Source organism: Hemiscyllium ocellatum, chromosome 13, assembly GCF_020745735.1.
Source record: "Hemiscyllium ocellatum isolate sHemOce1 chromosome 13, sHemOce1.pat.X.cur, whole genome shotgun sequence".
Taxonomy (NCBI): Eukaryota; Metazoa; Chordata; class Chondrichthyes; order Orectolobiformes; family Hemiscylliidae; genus Hemiscyllium; species Hemiscyllium ocellatum.
The window spans coordinates 58,826,556-58,848,427 of record NC_083413.1 but is presented as its reverse complement, the minus strand read 5'-3'; the positions used below and the strand labels follow the sequence as shown (position 1 = coordinate 58,848,427).

Sequence of the window (21,872 nt, the reverse complement as noted above, 5' to 3'; positions counted from 1 at the left end):
GCTGGAAGGTTCATTTTCCGATGTTTCGTCACCTCAGTGAGACTCCTGATGAAACACTGGTGACATCGCCCACTCTCTATTTATGTGTTTAGGTTTCCTTGGGTTGGTGACACCATTTTCTGTTCTTTTTCTCAGGGGTGGTAAATGGGATCCAAGTCAATGTGTTTGTTGATAGAGTTCCGGTTGGAATGCCATGCTTCTAGGAATTCTCATACATGTCTCTGTTTGCCTTGTTCTAGGATGGATGTGTTGTCCCAGTCAAAGTGGTGTTCTTGCTCATGTGTATTTAAGTATACTAGTGAGAATGGGTCATGTCTTTTTGTGGCTAGTTGTTGTTCATGTATCCTGGTGGCTAGTTTTCTGCCTATTTGTCCAATGTAGTGTTTGTTGCAGTTCGTGCAAGGTATCTTATAAATGACATTAGCTTTGCTTGTTGTCTGTCTAGGGTCTTTCAAATTCATTAGTTGCTGTTTTAGTGTGTTAGCGGGTTTGTGGGCTCCCATGATGCCAAGGGGTCTGAGTTGTCTGGCAGTCATTTCCAAGATGCCTTTGATGTAGGGGAGAGTGGCTAGGGTTTCTGAACATGTTTTGTCTGCTTGTTGGAGTTTGTTGTTGAGACATCAGCAGACTGTGTTCCTTGGGTACCCATTCTTTTTGAATACACTATATAGGTGATTTCTTCTGCTCTGCATAGTTCCCCTGCATTGCAGTGTGTAGTGGCTTGTTGAAATAATGTTCTAATGCAATGTCAATTGTGGGTGTTGGGATGATTGCTTCTGTAGTTCTGTATTCAACAACAAAATCTACAGTCAAACCAACGGAATATCCATGGGATCTCTGATATCAGGGTTCTTAGCAGAGGCAGTAATGCAGAGATCAAACAAACAGCTCTGCCAACCATCCAACACAAACTTTGGGTCCGCTATGTGAATGACACTTTTGTCATCACTAATTGAAACAAATTACAGTAAACCTTCAAAACCATCAATAATACCCTTACTGGCATAAAATTCACTAAAGAGGAGGAAAACTACAACAAACTGCCATTCCTACATATTGCAGTAGAGCGAACAGCCAACAGGGAACTTCAAGCCAGTGTCTGTAGGAAAACAACATACACTGACCAAGTATTGAACTACAGAAGCATCTATTCCTCCTCCCTATTTTTTTCACAGCATAAAACATAGTACTCTTCAGTTCCCTTCAGTTCCAAAGAAGAGTCATGTTGGACTCCAAATAGTTGCTGTCCAACTTGCTGTACTTCTCTGGTACTTCCTGCTTTTATATCAGATCTCCAGAGACTTTGTGCATGGGAAATCATGTCTCACTAACTTGATTGAGTTTTTTGAAGAAGTAACAAAGAGCAGTGGACATGATCTGGATGAACTTCACTAAGGCGTTCGACAAGGTTCCTCATGGTAGACTGGTCAGCAAGGCTAGATCACATGGAATACTGGGAGAATTAGCCATTTGGATACTGACTTGAAGGTAGGAAACAGAGGGTGGTAATGGAGGGTCTACTGTTTTTTGTCATTTATATACATGATTTGGATGTGAATAAAGGAGTTATAGTGCAGGTTCATAACTCCTTGAAATTGGCATCACAGGTAGATAGGATAGTGAAAAATGTGTTTGGAATGCTTGCCTTCATTGGTCAGTGCATTGAGTATAGGAGTTGGGAGGTCATGTTATGGCTGTACATTGATTAGGCCACTTTTGGAATACTGAGTGCAATTCTGGTCTCCTTCCTATCAGAAAGATATTGTGAAACTTGAAAGGGTTCAGAAAGATTTACAAGGTTGTTGCCAGAGTTGGAGGGTTTTAGCTACAGGGAGAGGCTGAATAGATTGGGCTATTTTCCTATAGTGAATGTATAGAGGTTTATAAGATTATGACAGGCATGGAAAGGGTGAATATACAGGGTCTTTTTCCCGGGGTGGGGGAGTTCAAAACTAAAGGGCATAGGTTTAAGGAGAGAGGGAAAAGAATTGCAAAGGACCTAAGGGGCAACTTTTTCATGCAAGGGCAGTGCGTGTCTGGAATGAGCTGCCAGAGGATGTGCTGCAGGCTGGTCCAATTACAACATTTAAAAGGCATCTAGATAAATAGGAAGGATTTAGAGGGATATGGGCTAAATGCTGGCAAATGAGACTCGATTAATTTAGAATATCTGGTTGGCATGGATGAGTTGATCGAATGGTCTGTTTCCGTACTGTACATCTCTAAGACTATGATTTGTAGAAATTAGTTTTCTATTAGATTGCCCATACCATTTGGCAGTGCCCTGTTTAAATAACCAAGGAGGAAGAATACAATGCTAAGTTTGCTTACCCTCTAGACAAAGGACATAACATGAATTTTCAAATTAGGAAGTAATGAAAGGAAACAAACCAAATATGTTTCAGAAATGCAGCAACATCTGCTGCTTTTACAAAGCTGTATATGAAGTATGATAAATGGTTAAGCCTATTAAGTTGATATTAAGCCTTCAAATTATGTAGAAAGTGCTATCAACATCTTAAATAATACCTTCTCAGAAGAATCAATCTTTTCACTTGATTTCTCACATGCACCAGAGTTAGAATCCAGACTGCCAAGTGAACCTTTGGAGTCTGCCTGGGACACCGTTGAAATAGCTACAGATGAGAAAGCTAAAAATAGTACCATTAAAATTATTTACAAATGATTAAATTAACTTAAACAATGCTGATTAAGAATTTGCATTTGAGGAATAATTACAATTGCTTAATGTTAATTATATACTTTTGAAAATTAGTTGTAACTTCGTTGCTGTCAATGGAGACATCACCAATAGCCAGGGTCTTTCCAAGCCAAACCATGCCCTGACTTTGAACTTTGGCACTGTTTCTTCACTAGAGTTGGGCTGAATCTTGGAGCAGTTTCTCTAATAATACTCTGGAAAAACCTAATTGATGGACTACAATGGTTCAAGAAAGTGGCTCACCCCTCCCCTTCTCAATGGCAATTAAGGATGGACAAACAAAAGTCATCTTGTATTAAGAATGGACAACTTGTCAGTGTTGCACATCCCAAAATTGAATAAGAATAAAAATCTACTTTTCAGAGCACTAATAACAAATAAATGGTAAAGAAAACCAAGGGGAGAAAACTTAATAAGGTAAATAAGGGAATAAGTATTAGAGAAATATAGGCATTGATGCAAAATAATTTACAAGGTACCTGCTATTGAATTCAAAACATCTTTTGAAACTGAACTTTCCAGGGAATTCGTGTTCCTTGTTGGTGTGGTTGATTGGTTCTGTGACCCACCGGTGATGCTCAAGTCATCTTTGGAACCCTGAAATTGTGAGAACACTTTTTTTTCAAAAAGTCAACTTTTCCTGATCATTACTTTGATTATATAAGCTGAAAATTATGGGTTTTTGTCATAAAACATTAATTAACCAATGAACTAATAACATTGGCAAAATATTGCGCTAACACAGACACAGGCATTATATTGAGTTTACATTTGGGTAAGTCACCAATTTTCTTGCCATTATTATTCCAGTGTTAATTACTCCTTAATGTGACACTAACCGGATTGGAGGAACTGAGATTGAATGGGAACATATCTTTCATAAAGATTCGTGGAAGGTTGTCAAGAAGTATTCCATATAATGGTAGGTACAAAGTTGCGATCAGTTCCTGTTGACTCTGTAAAGAAAGCATAGTTGTTAATCAAACAAATCTACTTAAATGTCAGAATAAATGTAAGCCTTGGCAATTCTGTGAAACATTTAAATTTTGCTTTCTTAAGGTGTTTTTGCCAAGATCTCCCAAGCTCCAAATAAGCAATAATTGCTTGGAAGTTTAAACTTCCAAAGTACTACTACGCAGCTAAGAATTAAGAAAAGCAGCTCAGAGGAAATATTAGCAGGTAATGAGGCAAGGATCTGGCCTTGGTGAGAGATAGAATGAATGAATAAATTTCTGACTTTTAAACACATGGCTAGACAATCAGACTCTGTCAATGTGATAATTTAACCAAGTGCTAGGACATTATAAGAACAGACCAAAACACTTGATCCTCCAAACCTACCTTCCACACTGCTGAGAAACACAACCTTAATTGGCATCCCAGCTCTCAACTTCAACTGAATTTTTAAATTTTTTTAAGGCACTACGAAACAGTGGCATCTGCTGTATAGATAAAGTATAATTATATTAATTATTCACCTTTCCTGTATATCTGTCATCAAAGGAATGTTTGGCCATCAGGTTTTTAAGAACTGAAATAGCCAGATGTCGAATATCTTGATCTTCCTGAAGCGCAAATCCAACTTCACGGAGTAACAACCCAATGAGAAAATGACTACGACAAAAATCATTTGTCAAGGTGTACTCTGGTTGCATGCCTATAATAAGAATGAAAAGAAAATCAACGTGTCTCAAGGTTTTTCCCAGACATGTGGTGTGTGTATGTGTGTGTGCGCGCACGTGCGTGTGTGTTGGGGATGGGGGGGGGGGGCGGGGGGGGAAACAACAACATTCTGAATGGATTCATGATATAGTGCAAGGGATGACCAAGCCTGTGGTTACAAAAGGATATTTTACAGTCAGAGAAATCTACAGCACATACAGCATCCTTCAGCCTGTCACATCCATGTTGGTCAAAAACAAGTACCTAACTATTTTACTCCCATTTTACAGCCCTTGGTCTACAGCCTTGTATATCTTGGCATACAAGCAAGTGCACATCTAAATAATTAAATTTTAAGAGCATTGCTGAAGGCTGAGGCCATAAGAGGTTTAAACATGAAGATGGGAATTTGATATTCATCGAGGTAAAGTAGAGGCCATCGATGTATGGAGGTGGAACCAGTCAGATATTGTGATGAGAGGATATGTGTTTGGAATCTCAGCAAAGGGTTAAACAGGACACTGAGGGCGCCAACAGTCTGGTTCAGTAGAAAGCCATTCCTACAAAAGAAAATGTGATTCTGGCAATGGTCACATACGATGGCTTCCTCCTCCCCACGTTTTGACTGAAGAAAATGCTAACTCATCATGTTGCAAAGCATTGACCATTGTGATTAATGTACTCAGCCATCACTGAAATAATTTCATTTCTGAAAGAAAACCAACAACTAATTGAAGTTCTTTAAAGTTTAAAACGTGAACTCACAGAAAAAGTGTAATTATTTAACATTGATTCATGGTTTTAGTAGAAGGGAATAGAGAGGAATAGAAAATTACCAGCTGATTCTGCCAAACAAACTAAATTTATAGCCAAATTTGCAGTCAACACAAAAACAGGTAGAAAGGCAAGTTGTGAGAAGGTTAACAAGCAGTTTATAGACACTGATAGGTTAAGTGAGCGGGCAAAAAGTTGGAAAATGTGGGAAAATGTGAAGTTCTTCGTTTTGGAATTCTCCCAGCATGCTGTGTTCTGCACTACTGGTACAAACAATGAGGTAACATGCTGGATACTGAGAAACTGGGAGAATAGGAACTGTCTTCTTCTGAGGAGGTGCAAATAAGCTTTCCTTGACAGAGCTCAGCTGCTTCAGGCACTACAAGCCAGGCAGGACCAGGCTGACATCTGGTTCCAGTCGATGAAAATTGGGTGCAAGAGACTATCATGGAATGTGAAATAGGACTCATTCAGAAAAGCCACAAAAATGAACAATGTGGGAATTAGTGGAAAACAATGCTTGAGGTAAACTTGGTGCTTAGTTTTATTAGTTTATTAGGTGAGTTTATTACATTTTTTTTAGGTATCTAGCCAATGCTATATCTGATCTGGCTTGATATTATTAATCTGTGGCATTATTCCCTTCTTATGGCCTCAGAGAGATACAGAATAGCATTTAGCCCATCTTACCTACTCCACACTGCCTGCTGCCAGTCTCAACCAAAAAATATTCTTCACATACAGCATTGACAAAACAGTGGAATTGCTTACAAATGTTAATTTGTGAAATGTTAACAAATGCAAACTACTCAAAATAAATTATTGGGTTCCTGAGCACTCTAAAAATTTATGGACCTTCGCCACTGCCATTCCCCCACCCTCCATAATCATGAAATGAAAAACATTAACTGACCTTCTTTTCCTGATCTATTTTTCAGAAGCAGCGTTGGCAAGTTAAGAGGAATGAAGTGCTCGTGGTTGCAAACTTCGTGAAGAAAATCAAACTTATATTCAAACAGAGTCTGAAATTATAAAGTTAAAAAATATGAGCTTATTTCTTAGGACATCTTAGCCAAGATTTTCTGATATAGCACTTGGCAGTCAGTTATTCAGCTTAATGGTCCAATGACTTTCCTCAGCATTCAATATAAATAAGAAAAGATATTCAAAGGTGCCAGATTATAATCAGACATTTTGTGTTTAATGCAGCATTTTGAAACTCCATTTCCTTGCACTTGTGAAAGGTATGCACAGTAAAAAAAAAAGATTTTTCAGGCTGTATCTTCAGGTTGTTGCCCACTTCTAAAACCAGCACTGAAGATTGACTACTCTTAAAGTAAGAGGGTTTCTACAATGGGCAGTCAGTCTATTGTTCGGGCTTCATGTCACTATTATAAATTGAAAATCCATCCTGAAGTGTCTGTCCACATGCAAGGTACCAAAAATATCCAAGGAAACACCTGAAGAACAAAAGGCATTTAACTTCTGTTTGTACAAAAGCAAAATACAGCTGATGCTGAAATTTTGAAGGATCAGCAGAAAATAATCATTAGCTCTTAACAGAATCTCGAGAAAGAGAGAGAGAAGCAGATTTAATGATTCATGTCAATAAGCTTCAGGTCACCCTTCTTCAGGTGAAATGTTGATCCTTGGGCAATGGCAAGTCAGTCAGGAAAATATGGTGAAATCTGCAGAAATTAGATTCTTGATGTTGAAAAGAGTCCAATTTCACAAAGAGGTATGAATGGCAAGATGAGAATCTTCGTTTCGGGCATAAGCCTTTCTTCAGGAAGAGCTTCCTAAAGAAGGGCTTATGCCCGAAACATCGATTCTCCTGCTCCTTGGATGCTGCCTGACCTGCTGCGCTTTTCCAGCAATACATTTTTCACCTCTGATCTCCGGCATCTGCAGTCCTCACTTTCTCCAAGATGACAATCTTGTTAATGAGTGGCAATAGGCTCAACTGCATGTAACTGCAGTCCATTTGTACCTAATCTCATCTTTAATGTGCATGTTCCCACTCTCCCACTACCGTCCTACCCTCTCTCCTACCCTCCCCTTCCCCCGCACCCTTCTACAGAATTTGGCATCAGACATGTACCAGCCTCTACACATCCTCATGGCACATCTGCGATCAGCCTACAACACAGTTCTCCGCTTCAGAATTTACATCTGCCTTGTTTAGCACAGACACAAAATGAGGCAGGTTGACATCATTGTCAACAGTTAAGGGAATGGACATGTTCAATGTCAATATGACAATGACACCATGCGCAAGCAGCCTCTGTAGCAAACCACAGTGTATGAATCAGCTTAATGTTCACATGTCAAAATCTAAGGGGAGTGATCCTCAATTAATTCCATGGAGACAGCTTTCAACTGGGGGTACTGGCTCATTAAGTCAAGGGCAGCACCCAATAGCAGTTATGGGCATTTGGACATGGTCAGTTGGACATTCTGGTCACTGGTGGGAGTTCTTCCAGTTTTATTTGAACAGAGAGGGTTGCACCATCCAGACAGACCTGAAAAGGTGGAACAGGCAACGAGGCAATGGGATAAATGTTCGATAACTGGGAGAATCAGAGTCATCCTTTAAGGAGAAAGTTTAGCAAAGAGACAATCACACTTATATACAATGGAATTTCATGAAAACTACCTTGTGGTCTCCCGGACTAAAAATGTGCATGTAACTCCCAATCAGCTTTAATATAAATCCTCTATCCATAAAGGTAAAACATCGCTGTAAAAATCAAAAGCAATATTATGTTAATGTTTCAAATGTTATTACTGACTTCTTCAGCATCTTTAAAATCAGATTTATACATTTTAACTCATCTCATATTTGCTAGTAATTTGTAAAACATACATAATTCTTGACATGGGTTCTTCAAACATGAAATGTGGGACTGGGAAGAAATTAGAAACATAAAGCATAAAATAATAGAAACAAATTTGCAGACAGAGTAGAGGTCAATTTTTTGACTCTATGGTTCTTTGATAAAATAAGGATGCTGGTTATTGTCAAATATCACATTTCTGCTCTAAAAATGGTGAAATATAGATCAGGCAAAGGAGAAGTAGCAGAGGGTAAGCTTCCAGGGACCATTTATAGATAAATTTCACCTGTGCGTGGCTTCAGTTAATTTAGGACATTCAGTATGAATGTTAAAAGTCGATTATGACTGAAAAATGTATTGATCAATTTAACAAGTGGAGTATCTGCAAACAAAATGCAATCTTGTGAACATGGATTTTCAAATTCTGATTGATCAAGTGCTGCTCAGAAGGGTTCTTGTTAAAATTAAAACACTGGCTGTTAAGGTTAATGTGGTAACAGGGAGAAGAAGCTGATTAAAAGGTTGGAAAACAAAGTATGATCTATGAATGAGTTGCCTGTCACTGCTATTAATCCTAAAAAAAGTCCTGCTCAGGGCCTAAAATTAGCTCAATCTCAGGCACACACCATTTAGCTACAGGATTGCACACAACACACACTTACAAATGAATGGGGCTGAATTTCAAGACCATGAGATCCCATCAGAATCAGTGCTCACTACAGCTTTCAAATGAAAATGGATAATTCTTTGACAAGAAAAATTAAAAAGGTTGCATATGAGGAAAAACCAGGACAAAAGAACTAAGAAAAAACATTTCTACTTGTGTTCAGCCCTAACTACATTTCGTCTATCATTTAAGTTTGAGAGTTTGTTTCTGGAATAGACTTTCTGAAACATTTTAGACGGAGAAAGCAAGTACCTTTACAAACTTGGCAAGGTAATGGTTTGCCTCCCTGGTTTCCTCTTCTGCTTCTTTGAATTTTTTGTAAATTAGTTCCCCCAGGGTTAACATCAGCCTTTCCAAAACGTCATGATAGGATGATGGAAACCTTTCAGTACGTTTCAACTATGCAATAGAGAAAAAAAAACAGTAATTTTGCATATCACTTGAACATAAAGTCAGTAATACTTTAGATTTTTTACATTTTAAACATTTGAAATTATGTCAAATTATTTCTCCTTATTAATCTCCATGTTAATGGTTACTCTTACGGAAGTTTGAACTCCTCTTACTTTCCGTAGCTCAGCGATAAACTCCACTGTCACAATGTGGAAACTTGTGGCTTCAGAGCGAGGGATAATGAGTTGCTGTCTAGCTTTTATGTGCAACTGAATCGAAAGTTGCATGATATTTTTAAACAATCTTTTGCAACTGATAACTTCTGATTGTCTATTTCACTTATGTCATCTTACCTTCAATTTCTTGTCATCATCAACCAAATAGTGCACCATTGACTTTGTAACAATTTCAAAGAAGAACCACAAATGCTGTAAAACAATAGGTGGGTAATCAGAAATCCAAATAACTAACAGATGATAAAAACACAAACACGTTGGGAGATGGTAAAACTTCAGAATGGAAACATCAAAATTATCAAAACTATCAAGGATAGTTTATTAAACTCCCCCAAAAAATTGAGTACGTAACTTTGGAAGAAATGTTCACAAAGCTTACCCTCAATAATGCAAACAAGTCATAACTGTAATTATATTAAATTAAATTTGATTAATAATCATGCCTGATCATACTTTTGTTGACTTTCTATTTTTGTTTACATGCTGAGCAACAATGGATCATAGTTTTAAATCTGAGGCACTGCTGAGGTAAATAGAGCAAAAAAGATGTGTATGGTTCAAGTGACTTGAAACTTAGTGGATCACCGTCTTTACAGGCAGTTAATTCTGCTCCTCTCATATTGACATACCACTGAAACTCCAACCAGCCTGAAACCCAATAAGAGCATAGCATTTGCTTCAAACAAAACTACTGAAAGTGAACAGATTCTAAAAAACTGTTTAATTTTATTGCATTAGGGCAGAGAAACCATATTTATAGAAAAATTACAAAAGCAATGTAGGAAGAATGCTCAAGGAAATTAAATTAATCTGTAATTTACAGGTTTAAACTTAATGTTTGTTCTTAATTTTAAAACAAAGGAATAAGATAGGAGTAGTCTATTCAGTTTACTCTCAGATGATGAAATAAATTCAATTTGCTATGAAAAAGAAGCTCAAGAGAAAAGTACATGAAATGTTCTGTTAGAAAGCTAGTAAAACAAAATCTCCATCCTCACAATCCATTCTAATTTTGTCTGGTTCTTTGCATCCCATGACTGAGTAATCAGTGGCTACAGAAACAATATATTCAACAAATCAACTCATTCCTGAACAAAACTACACTGCCATTCGCAAAGAAAAATGTATCCAGCTCCCCGTTTAAAGAAATGATTGATTCATCGATAACTGTTTTTGCTCAACATTAATTTGACAAATTCACAGCTTTGCAGTGGAAGAAAAAAATCCTTTAACTGCAAGAATCCACTGAAGTGAATTTAATGCTATGCATCTGTCCTCCATGTAGCTCACCAATTATATCTGCATTCAGATAGGACTTTTCCAAGTTCTATTCAAATACACTCAAGATGCTTTGAATATATGTTTAATAAGCCAAGAATCATGTTGCTTTAAAGAAATTTAACTCAAGGATTCAATTATTAACAGTATTGCTCTGTAGTTTATATTTGAATATAATAAAATTATCTGGACACAAATACATTGACAAAAATATAATTGGTTACAATTCAAGACTTGCCTTTAGCAAATGTTTAACATCAGTGGCATCAGTTGATGTCAGGACCTTGGTTATACCTTTCAAAAGTACTTCGTGAATTGTTTGCTGCTTCAATTCAGAAACTTCAGCCTTGAAAACAAACTGCATAAAGAAGATTTGTGGAAGGTAAGTCAAGATACCTACTGTTAGCTTCAAGTACCAAATAGAGGCAACAACATTCAAAAATTAACATTTTTAAAATTCACACATGGGATGTATGTATCTCTGGCTCAGCCAATATTTACTGCCCATTTCTAATTTCCCAGAGGGCACATAAGAGTCAAGCACATTGCTGTGTCTGGACTCACATGTCAGCCAGACCAGGTAAGGGCGTTAGTGAACCAAATGGATTTGTCATTGACAACTAACATTGGTTTCATAGTCATCGTTAGATAACAAATTCCATATTCTTTATTAAACTTAAATTCCATCTTTGCTGAGGCAGGATTTGAACCTGGGTCCCCAGAACATTAGCTGAGTCATTGGCTTCATAGTCTAGTGATAATACCACAAGGCCAATACCTCCTCATTAATTAAGTACATGCATTACTAATCCTTGATGCTTTTAGCACAGCATGTCCATTATGTTTGGAGATTTATATCATTCATGTAACATCTGTGCCACTCTTGCATCTTAGTTGTCAGAGCATTAAGGCAAAGATTTTACAATTCTTTGTTTCCCAGTAATTTTCTTCCCAGTCATTTTGAAGAATGGCAAAGCACTAAATGCAGAGGGAGAATCCAAGCTCATAATCATGTATGACCATCACAGAAACTGGTAAATAGAGAAATTAGCATAGAAAATTAAATATTTTTAAAAGGCCAGTCAGTTCTGTTTATTATTAGCTTGATAACTTGCCTCTTCTCAAAGGCAGATACCAAGGATTTTCAAGGAGCTTTTCGCCCAACTTCAAAAATATTAGAAAAACACATAAGTAAATCTGTCTAAAACTTCCATATATTTTAGTCGGATCAGCAGCAAGTAATATTGATACAACTCTTGAGTTACGCTACGGTATAATGTATACTGATTGTAGTCAAAAATATATTTAAAAAAAAGCCTAGCCACTTATGGGCTGAAAATGTGTTGCTGGTTAAAGCACAGCAGGTTAGGCAGCATCCAAGGAACAGGAAATTCGACGTTTCAGGCCAGAGCCCTTCATCTGGCCCGAAACGTCGAATTTCCTGTTCCTTGGATGCTGCCTAACCTGCTGTGCTTTAACCAGCAACACATTTTCAGCTCTGATCTCCAGCATCTGCAGACCTCACTTTTTACTAGCCACTTATGGGAGCAATTGACTGTATTGAATTCATCAAGGTGTCAATAGCACACTAAATTTGTTACAAAAAGCAACAAAAATTCATGTTACAAATACAACATTTTCAAAGTTTGAAGAACATATCTGCTCACTCAATATGCAACCATGTCTCAGTAACCAAAACATAGTTTTCAAATTCCCCTTTGAGTGAGCAGTCAATGACAAACCTTGAGCAGTGCTGAGAGAATTGCTATGTTTAAATGACACGGACATGCAGACATATACTGAATAAGGAGGTACTATCTCACTTGCATGTATGTACTGATTTAAAATTTTAACTGTACCTTAATATATGAGCGGAGGTGAACGTTTAATTGCTCTTCATGGCACTTGGCAACAGTGTCAACAATTGCCCTTAAAAACAGAAAAGAGATGTTTTAGTACACAGAATGATATTGTCAACTTTTTTCAACCAGATATTGCTGTCATGTACAAATTACTAATTTAATTTAACATCTCTTGTGAACAAATTATTTAAATTTTTTATGAAAGAAAATCTATTCAACAAATTTGTAAACTTAATTCATACATGCAATTTCTAATGTTAAAATATAAATGTTTACCCCTCAAAACAACCCAAAACACAGGCACAAACACACTGCAGGTAAAAGGAAAAAATATGTCAAGAGAGCTCTCTCTACAGAGATTCACTTTAAAATATTTTTGAAAGAAATTACAAAAGTGTTTCCACATATAAAACGTCCATCAATAAATACTACAGTTTGTTGTTTTATGAATTGCCTAAACCTTTTGCTGCCAGAAGCTAAACTTTGTTGAAAATCTTTGGAACAGATTTTTAACCACCATGTCCACATGATGGCGCTATATTTTGCTGCTACCTGTAGTCTGTTCGCACCTTGACTTGCAAGAAACATAGTAAGATTTTTAGATTAGACTTACAGTGTGGAAACAGGCCCTTCGGCCCAACAAGTCCACACCGACCCGCCGAAGCGCAACCCACCCATACCCCTAACCTAACACTACGGGCAATTTAGCTTGGCCAATTCACCTGACCCGCACATCTTTGGTTACAGCACAAGAGACCATTTGGACCACCATGTTCATGCTGGCTTGGGCATAGAAGAGTCTGAAGTTTTTCAATCTGCCATCTGGTATGATTACATGCATGGTCAGTAATCATAAAAGATTGTCTGGAACCTTGTTAGACACAGTTTGGTCAGAAAATACAATATCAAGATGTTCTTGCAATTACTCTTCCAGAAGAAGAGTCAGATTTCTCTCTGATCTCACAGCAAAGATTCTTCCCAGACATGAATATAAAATGAGCTGCTTGTTTTGTAGTAGGCATTCCTTAACTGGAAAATCCAAACATAAACTCCAAGACTCCAATCACTGTCCAAACAGAACAGCCATAAAACCCAGTTGTAAGGCAGACAAGTGCTTTTCCTGAAGTGAATTCAAGTGACAAAGACCAATAACTATGATTTCCAAGAAAGGCCTTGTTTAAAAAAAATTCAAAGATGTCTCGTCATTGACCTGCATCTCCATAAGCCTTCAAGCTCAGGACCACAAAAACATTAATTATGAAGCATTTTCATTACACAGTGAAAATGAATAAATGCATTTTTTGGAAATTTAATTACAGCCAGATTTGAATGTTAAATTTTGAAATAGTTATCATTCATTCCTACCTAAGTGCTATGATTGTCTCACAAATTGAGAGATCAGGGTGCACAAGTGTATTGTCAAAGTTGAATTTTAAACATTTAAAAGCTTATTGGATAAGCTTGAATGTATTGCATGCTTGAATTCAAACTATTATTTTTCTACTTGATATTTTTCATACATTCCTACCTGATGGTGGCAGTAGTAACTTGATTTTCATCATGCTGTACCAGGATGCAGAGTAACTGATTCAGCAGTATAGGAAGGAAACGTACAATCACGTGGATTTTTTCAATGCCAAGTAGACCCTGAAATGATCAGAAACAGCTTAAGAATCAAAATATTTCTGATAAGCCATCCACAAAAGCCCCAACTAATTAAACAGAGGTCTACTTTGGATTAATATTTATACAATATTTAACCATATGTTAATATTACTGTTGAGCACCACAATCTACTTGGAAGTACTTGAATTACTTTTAAAATCCATCAGTTAACATATGAATTGGCAGCTCGCTTTTGTTCAGAAACAGTGCTTATTGCAAAATCAAGGTTTAAGTTCCCCAGCTATGTAACATTGGATGAAGTAATAAAGAAAATTTAACATTTCAAATGTCACACTATGCATTTCTTTCATCTTGAAGCTGATTTAAATACACAAACCTCTACACAGTTGACAAAGTCTGAGGATGGAGGCTGCAACCCCATGCCTTCTTGTTTTTGACACTCCTGAAAAAAGTTGTTCAGTCTTTCCTCCTAATAAAAAGCAAAAATAATCATGGGCTCTTCATTTGCTGATAGGTCAGTTGTCAGTCAACTAATAAGCAGATTTCCTAGTCAGGTAATCTTGAGCAGAGACAAAGTCTTATAGTCAGTACTCGTTGGGAAAACATGCTGATCCTGACTCATCTTTTATCCATTTAAATTCATTTGGGAGACTTTTTAAAAAAATCAACATTTGTTTCTCAATACCTTTAAATATAAAGCAGAACTATAAAGCATTACACACAAATTTTAAACAAGTAAGTTACTCTTACCTGAGTATAGATTGTGGAGACGACATGCACAGAGAACTTGAAGAGTGGTTTTCCTCCATCAACCCACTTAATATCAGATCCATTAGCCTGCAGAGAAGTAACATGTAAACACAAATTACAGGAGTGCTGCTTCATCTCTCACATCCAACTGCTTCATTTCCCTTGCCTGGACAGAGCTCAGTGATAATGGCAATGACAAACTGGCCTGACATTCAAAGCATCTATGCCAGCGTGAACATGATCATGGCTCACTGGCCCAAGGTCCAATATCAATAATGCCTTGGATGCAATTGATCCAGCACAGAAATCATTTTGAGTACCCAATGTATTCTGGTAGTTTGACACGAACCCAGTGTCAGAGACTTGAAATGTGGTGCTAAATGATCGGCAAAATGATATTTTCAAGTTTCACCTTACCCTTTCCACTCCTGTACATATTCAAAGGTGGCACTACGAGCAGAATTTTTATTAACCTAACTGTCAGGAGGTAGTTTGGTCAGAAGGGCAAGTGGAATTTGTCTCTTAGGAGTCTCCGAAACAATGGCATTTAATTCCAGACCATGTTGGTGACATCAGTCGAGAATTTCCCACCCAGAGGCCCAATTTGGTTGTTAGCTGAGCCTTGCGTTAGTCAGGAAGCCAGTCATTGATGGCTACTGCACCAGGCAGTGGGTTGATGATTGGTTCTTCTGTTGAAGGGAGGGAGGTGGGATGGTGGAGTGGGGGTATTGGAGGCCTCAGAGCCTGATCGGGCAAGGAATCAGGCCTGGATGTCATTCAGGGTTCAGTGAAGGTTGCTATTGGATTTCAGAGGCAACAAGAAGCCTGGTGAGGTGGTGAGGAAAGATGGAGGAGCCTCTGATTGTTAAGTACAGATCCAAGGGATCAGTTTAAAAGCTCTTGCCTCCTGAATCCATGCTTTGCAGAAGCTGCTGTGCTATTGGGCTCAGGAAATCTGGCAAACAGCAAGAAAGTTTGTAAAGCTGCATGACAAAAAGAAAGGGCCACAGCTTCATAATCATACTTTAAGTTTCAACCCACCTTCTTGGACTATGTTGGTCACCCACCAACTTCCATTTTCATTTCAAGCTGGAGATGAGATTACTAGAGTTTGGGGGGGGAGGGGGAGGGGCGATGGTGGGTAACAGATTTCTGACACTTTAACCCAGTCAAAATTCAGCTCTTTAACTTTTTCTAATGAGGAACACATAATTGACCACTTCTACCTATCTTTCTAATCAACCAGTTCAGAAATATTATTACACACCTCTGGAACAGGTAGGACTCAAACCTGGGACTCAAATCTGAGGTAGTGACACTACCACCATGCCACAAGAGGACCCTACAACTACTTGTATTCTGTCAGGCTGATTGATACATTTTAATTGTTGTTACCTTTCCTGATGTTACGTTCTGATTACCAAGGTAACCAGGAGGAAGGCTGGCTGCTACAAGTAAAGAATGTTCTTGAGAAACAAGTCTGCCATCTTTCAGTAGAGGTAGCCAGGCATATCCAACTATTTGGAAACAGAACAAACAAATTGTAATGCTTCATGCAGCCATAAGATGTCACAAAGTTCCATGTATTTTGTTGCATTACCTGTACAAGGAATTCTAACAGTAACAATGCATTATTATTGTTATTATTTTATACTTTTGACTCAACAATAGAGGAAATAGCTACATATTCTTGCCTCAATATGGAAAATATGTAATCCTTTATTCAAGGACATAGGAAACCAATGCCAGCTCTTAAAGTGCTTTGTTTTAATGTGACTGAATATAAACTATCTCCTATAATAGCTTCTATTCCTTCCCCTTGTCTACAACCTTCAGACTCCCATTATAATTTGTCCTTGGCCACCTCTATCTGATCTGACACACTGATGTCTAGCAAGCCATGAATACATAACATCAGGTACCATTTGTATGGTGCCATCACCCAGCTCTACATCAGTAGCTCCTCTTTTCACCAACTCATGCCCTCAACATTATTTGACTGCATGTTTAACATTCAATCCTGAATTAGCTTAACATTCCTTTAATTAGAAATTGAGAAAATTGAAGCCATTGCGAAATAACTCCACAGAGGCCAGTATCCTGTCACTAAGTCACCCTTTATTTACACGTGGAAAGTCTTTGACTTTGGCACAGTCTTATCAGAGTCAGTACCTCAAGTGTCAGAATCACTGACACTCCTGCTTATATCTGTTAGCCAGGGCTCCTAGATTGGATGAGATTAATAGCCCCAATCAGATAACTCATTCTATGGTGTTCAGCTGGCTGACCTTGCTACAATCGCTATACACTGTCTCCTGTCTCACAACAAAATCTTTCCCTAATTATTAACTGCATCTGCTTCCCTGGCCCATGTTCCACGCTGAATCAAACTCTCCACCACCTTTGCTGAGCTTCCATTACAAAGATCTCTGACTTATCGAGTAAAAAATGAGGTCTGCAGATGCTGGAGATCACAGCTGAAAATGTGTTGCTGGCCTGGCCTGCTGTGCTTTGACCAGCAACACATTTTCAGCAAAGATCTCTGACTTGCCATTCACTAATATCAACTCTCCTGGCTCAGCCCAGCCGCTGCTGTAATCCTCATCAATGCTTTTTACCAATTCTTATGCTTTCTTACTGACCCACCACATTCCACCCATCGTAAGTTTCAATTCAACCAACACTCTGCTTCCTGTATCCTGACTTGCATCGAATTCTGTTTGTCCTTCATCAATGTTGGTTCAGAACTACCAAGAAATGTATATCTTTATGTGTAGAGCTGTCCATGGGGCACTATATAAAAGTGAGTCCTTGTGTGAAATATTGCGTACAGCTGGCGTGTGAGGTTTTGGCTATAGCTCATTGGTTTTTATTTTCTCTTCAATCTAACCTGATAACATTTTCGCAGAATGTTGAATAGGTTTGCTTTACTCATTTGAGGGATTTGGACATGGCTTGTTGAGCTCCTATTTGTTTGCCAATCCCTAATTGCACTTGAAAGGTAGTGATTAACTGCCTCTTGAACCACTGCAGTCATTGATCACACTGCTCCTGGGGAAGAAACTCCATAATTATGACCCAGCAATACTGAAGAAATGACAATATATCTCCAAGCCAGGACGGGTAAGAGATTTGGAGAGGAACTTGCAGGTGATGGTATTTCCATGAAATGGGTGCCCTAGTCCTTCTAGATGAGCAGATGTCATCAGTTTGAAAGGTCCTACCTTCAGGGGCTTTGGTGAATTTTTGCCCTGCATCATGTTACCAAATGGTAATAATGAAACAAAACAACATTCCTACAAAAAAGGTGAAACTTCACTTGCAAAGAGTAGCAAAAAAAAAATCCTTGGGGAAAAAAAAAGCTTTATTAAACTGCAATACATTTTACCTTGTGTTTCTAATGCCTCCTTCTTTTTGGAACCACCTTTTGTAGCAAGGTCACAGCTGATGTGATAAAATGAAAAAAGAATGTGATGTTTCTCGTTCAGTTGAGTAGGAAGTTCAATTTTCACCTGAGTAATGGAAACACCAAAAAGAGTTCAAAATGTGAATACCATGCTGACAAATCATTTCCACTATAAGCAGCTTTTGGTTAGGTCTACAGTTCACTGTAGAATGAACTGATTGCTCAAACTGTCAAACCAGGAATGCAACATTCACAAGATCACAAGGTACATACAAATGAGCAAGTCTAATCATCCTATTGTAATTAATCATATCAAATAAAATCTGTACATAAGCCAAATGCAACTTTTAAAAAAATATTTTAGGATTTCAAAAATCTATTTAATGGCTGATTGTTATTTGGCTGAAGAGGAATGGATTGAAATCAGTTTCAAATTTTCCTTTAACCAATTATTGCAGTTTAATGTGAACCAGCATTCCAGGTTTACATTTCATGTACATTTAACCATCATATTTGCTTTTGCAATTTCCTCTTAATTGTCATTTTCTGAGTGTTAAATGTTAATATTTCTTCGAATTTCCTCACAGCCCAGTTTTCTAATGCTAAGAATGAGCCTGATCTGAACTTGGTGTGTTTGGTGGTAATGCACTGCAATGAATTGCAGTTGAGCCAGGAGGTCTAAGTCTGAGTCCCACCTCGCAACTCAACGATGAAGGAAAGTGTTCTTATTAAAACCAAATAGGTCAAGTATCAACTGCAAATCTTTCTAACATGCGCAAATTGTAGGCAAAACTAGGGAGAGATTACAAGTGAGCTACATGACACAAAGAAAGTTGTAGTCAATCCAATCACCATCCATGGCTCCTGACTAAAACATGCACGTATGACTGCATGTAACCACAGCAACTCACTGAGTGAGCTTTAACCCATTACCAATAAACACTAGTCTAAGGTACAAATAATTTACTTCTGCCTTATCAGAATGAACGAAACAAACGTTTGGAAAGTCATCTGATTAAAGTATTAAACTCATATTCTTAAAAATCGATAATGCAAATTATCATACTAGTTACTTTGTCAATTCTCAACACTGGCTTCAAATACAAAGTGCACCAGCAAATCTAATTTTCACAATTATATGTATTACAATCAAAATTAGAACTTGAGATCAAATAGGATGATAAAATTATCCATTCCCATTAATGTAAAAGTTGGTGCAAATGATTTTCCTGATTTTACAGTTACCAATTAATTAACAATCACATATTGTATACTGTTTTATGGCTCATGTCCAGATTCCTCACAAGATTTTGCAAAAACAGTTTTGTTCAGACCAGATAGAAACCAGAATCTCAATTCAGGAGAATGTATTGTAAATAATCAGTTGTGCCAATTAAATATAAAATCAGTCTTCTAGTGAACTCATGTGTTTTATTTCCTTTGTCTTCACTTCAAACATATTTACCAGTAACTTAAGTACAGCTTAATCAAATATTTTCAATGAAAGTACCTCATCATAAAAGTCAGGGTTCTGACAATGATGTAGGACTGTTGTCTGTGCTGCAGTCGTGAACAGCGAGTTCCCTGGTTTTCCATAAATACACTGTTATAAAAAAGTAAGAACAATCTAAAATAGCCTTTTTGAAAATAAAAGAAACAGCTCTGAATAACAGGTACATGAATTTCATCCACCATTTGACTCATTAGATTTGTGTTTCGCAGTTCATTATAACTCAATTTGATTCATTCAATAGATAAAATAGGATTTGAAGCTCAGATCAGAAATATTTTCATCTTTCTTCTCTTTTGAAATGACTGAATAAAGCAAACCGGGATCATTTCCAATTGCTGACTACTCATACAAAACCATTCATTAAAAATATCGACCAAGGCCATAGCCACTGTGCGTTTGTCCAAGGTGTGCTTTATAGATTCCTGTGAATGAGCAAGCAGCCTATCTCTGTAAAACATTGAAAAGCTGCATAAATGTGCCACCGAAGACCTGAACACGTTCTAGGATTCTAATTGTCACAAGCAGTTGAACAGTCAGTAGTTATTAACAGAACTGCCAATACTGTTCAACAAATAGCCCAAGAGGTTTAAACTGAATTTATTTTCTTGATGTAGTCAAAAATAACAGCTCTGTTTTCATGGGCAAAGAGAAACCTCAAGCCAACTGCCAGTCCTTTGGGGCCCCACCTAGAATCACTTGTCTCTATAACCCTGACTGAAGCCACCTGTCAGCAGACTCATCTTTGCCCTCCATGCATGACCCTCATGCTTTGATCTGAAGGAACTGATTAAGAACGAGATATCAAAACATTTCAGGTGTCACACTGAAGTGGAGTGAGGAAAGATGGCCTTCCACCAACTGACTTTCATTACAGTCAAAAGTCAGTAATGGCACACTAACTTCAGATATAAACTGGATGCTAATCTTTAATTTTATTGACAACCATCCCAGGCTATGCGCCACCTGTAACCGAGAGGCATGATAGTTCTCAGACACAAGAATGACTCGCTGCTCTGCTTTCTTTCCCACAGGTGACAGATTGGCACGAGCCCCACACTCAGCGCCTCTATGCAACAATGAGGTTGAGACCGACAAATCAGTACTGTGGATGATCAAACCACTGTGTCTTACACTTACGGAATTTAGTGCATCTTCTTACAGTAATTAAGCACACTGCCAATGAAACTTACTTTCAACGGTTGAGCACTTTCCCCATCTGAACTCCTGAACTCAATGCGCACCGCTAGATTTCTTGCCTGCAGAAATGGAAACTGCGTAAGTGTTTCACAGAAAACTGGGATTCCACAAACAAATTGAGAATAACTTCTCTCAAAGATGCATGGTGTGTGACAAAAGACTCTTTCAGAAAACATCCCAGGTATTTGCAAGGATAATGGTGCAGTGACAATGTCACTGGAGAAGTGCAGGCTCATGCTGTAGGGGTAGAAGTTTAAAACTCTCACAGCAGCTAGTGGAATCTGAATTCACTTTATAAATCTGAGGTGTGAAGTGAGTCTCAGCCATGGTGACCACCATGACTATAAATGATTATTGGTGAAAATGTGTTGCTGGTCAAAGCACAGCAGGCCAGGCAGCATCTCAGGAATAGGGAATTCACGGGCTCATGAGGGAAGGAAATTTGCCTTCTTTACCTGGTCTGATCTATCTGTGACTAAAGTAACACAGTAAGGTATTTGACTCTTAACTGCCCTCTGAAATGGCTCGGGTCAAAAGCAGTTAAAGATGACAAACAAATGTCGGTCCTGCCAGCCATACCCAAATCTCCCGAAAAGATATTTTTAAAAGTCTAAAAGTCAGCAGTTACATGCTCGAGAAAGCCAATCTAATGTTTAACAAGATTAAAATTTTACAGTTACAGGATAAGGGAGTACTTAGTCAGAAACACGACGCTGGTGAAAATGACTAGCAATTACATTAACATAGAACTGTATTGATTTAGTATAACTTTCGGGGAAAAACAGATTTTGAGTAGTAAATTCTTCAATTGTTTATTCAATATGTACATCAAAATAATAATAAAATCTTCTGAGACATGTGCCACCTGCCAGCCTATCTTTAACTGTGGCTGCAAAATGGCTTAAGACTGACATTTCAATTACTCAGATAGCATAGTCAGGAAGTTACA

General features: G+C 37.8%; 1 protein-coding gene across 4 annotated transcripts in view; it reads right to left on the bottom strand.

The window, feature by feature from the left end:
* The window catches only part of dock10 (dedicator of cytokinesis 10), a 341,361-nt gene that overhangs the window by 82,849 nt on the left and 236,640 nt on the right, over window positions 1–21,872 (bottom strand). For 3 of the 4 annotated variants that reach the window (XM_060834855.1, XM_060834853.1, XM_060834857.1), the window contains exons 18-34: window positions 20,917–20,982; window positions 19,724–19,816; window positions 18,196–18,319; window positions 16,203–16,324; window positions 14,808–14,894; window positions 14,434–14,526; window positions 13,960–14,078; window positions 12,429–12,498; window positions 10,808–10,927; window positions 9,409–9,483; window positions 8,915–9,061; window positions 7,815–7,898; window positions 6,072–6,180; window positions 4,201–4,379; window positions 3,562–3,678; window positions 3,202–3,319; window positions 2,530–2,651 (exon numbers count right to left, since the gene is read on the bottom strand). In XM_060834855.1, coding sequence (XP_060690838.1) covers window positions 2,530–2,651; window positions 3,202–3,319; window positions 3,562–3,678; window positions 4,201–4,379; window positions 6,072–6,180; window positions 7,815–7,898; window positions 8,915–9,061; window positions 9,409–9,483; window positions 10,808–10,927; window positions 12,429–12,498; window positions 13,960–14,078; window positions 14,434–14,526; window positions 14,808–14,894; window positions 16,203–16,324; window positions 18,196–18,319; window positions 19,724–19,816; window positions 20,917–20,982 — 1,845 coding nt within the window. The remainder of the gene's footprint in view (window positions 1–2,529; window positions 2,652–3,201; window positions 3,320–3,561; window positions 3,679–4,200; window positions 4,380–6,071; window positions 6,181–7,814; window positions 7,899–8,914; window positions 9,062–9,408; window positions 9,484–10,807; window positions 10,928–12,428; window positions 12,499–13,959; window positions 14,079–14,433; window positions 14,527–14,807; window positions 14,895–16,202; window positions 16,325–18,195; window positions 18,320–19,723; window positions 19,817–20,916; window positions 20,983–21,872) is intronic. The other variant, XM_060834856.1, reaches the window with a different exon arrangement.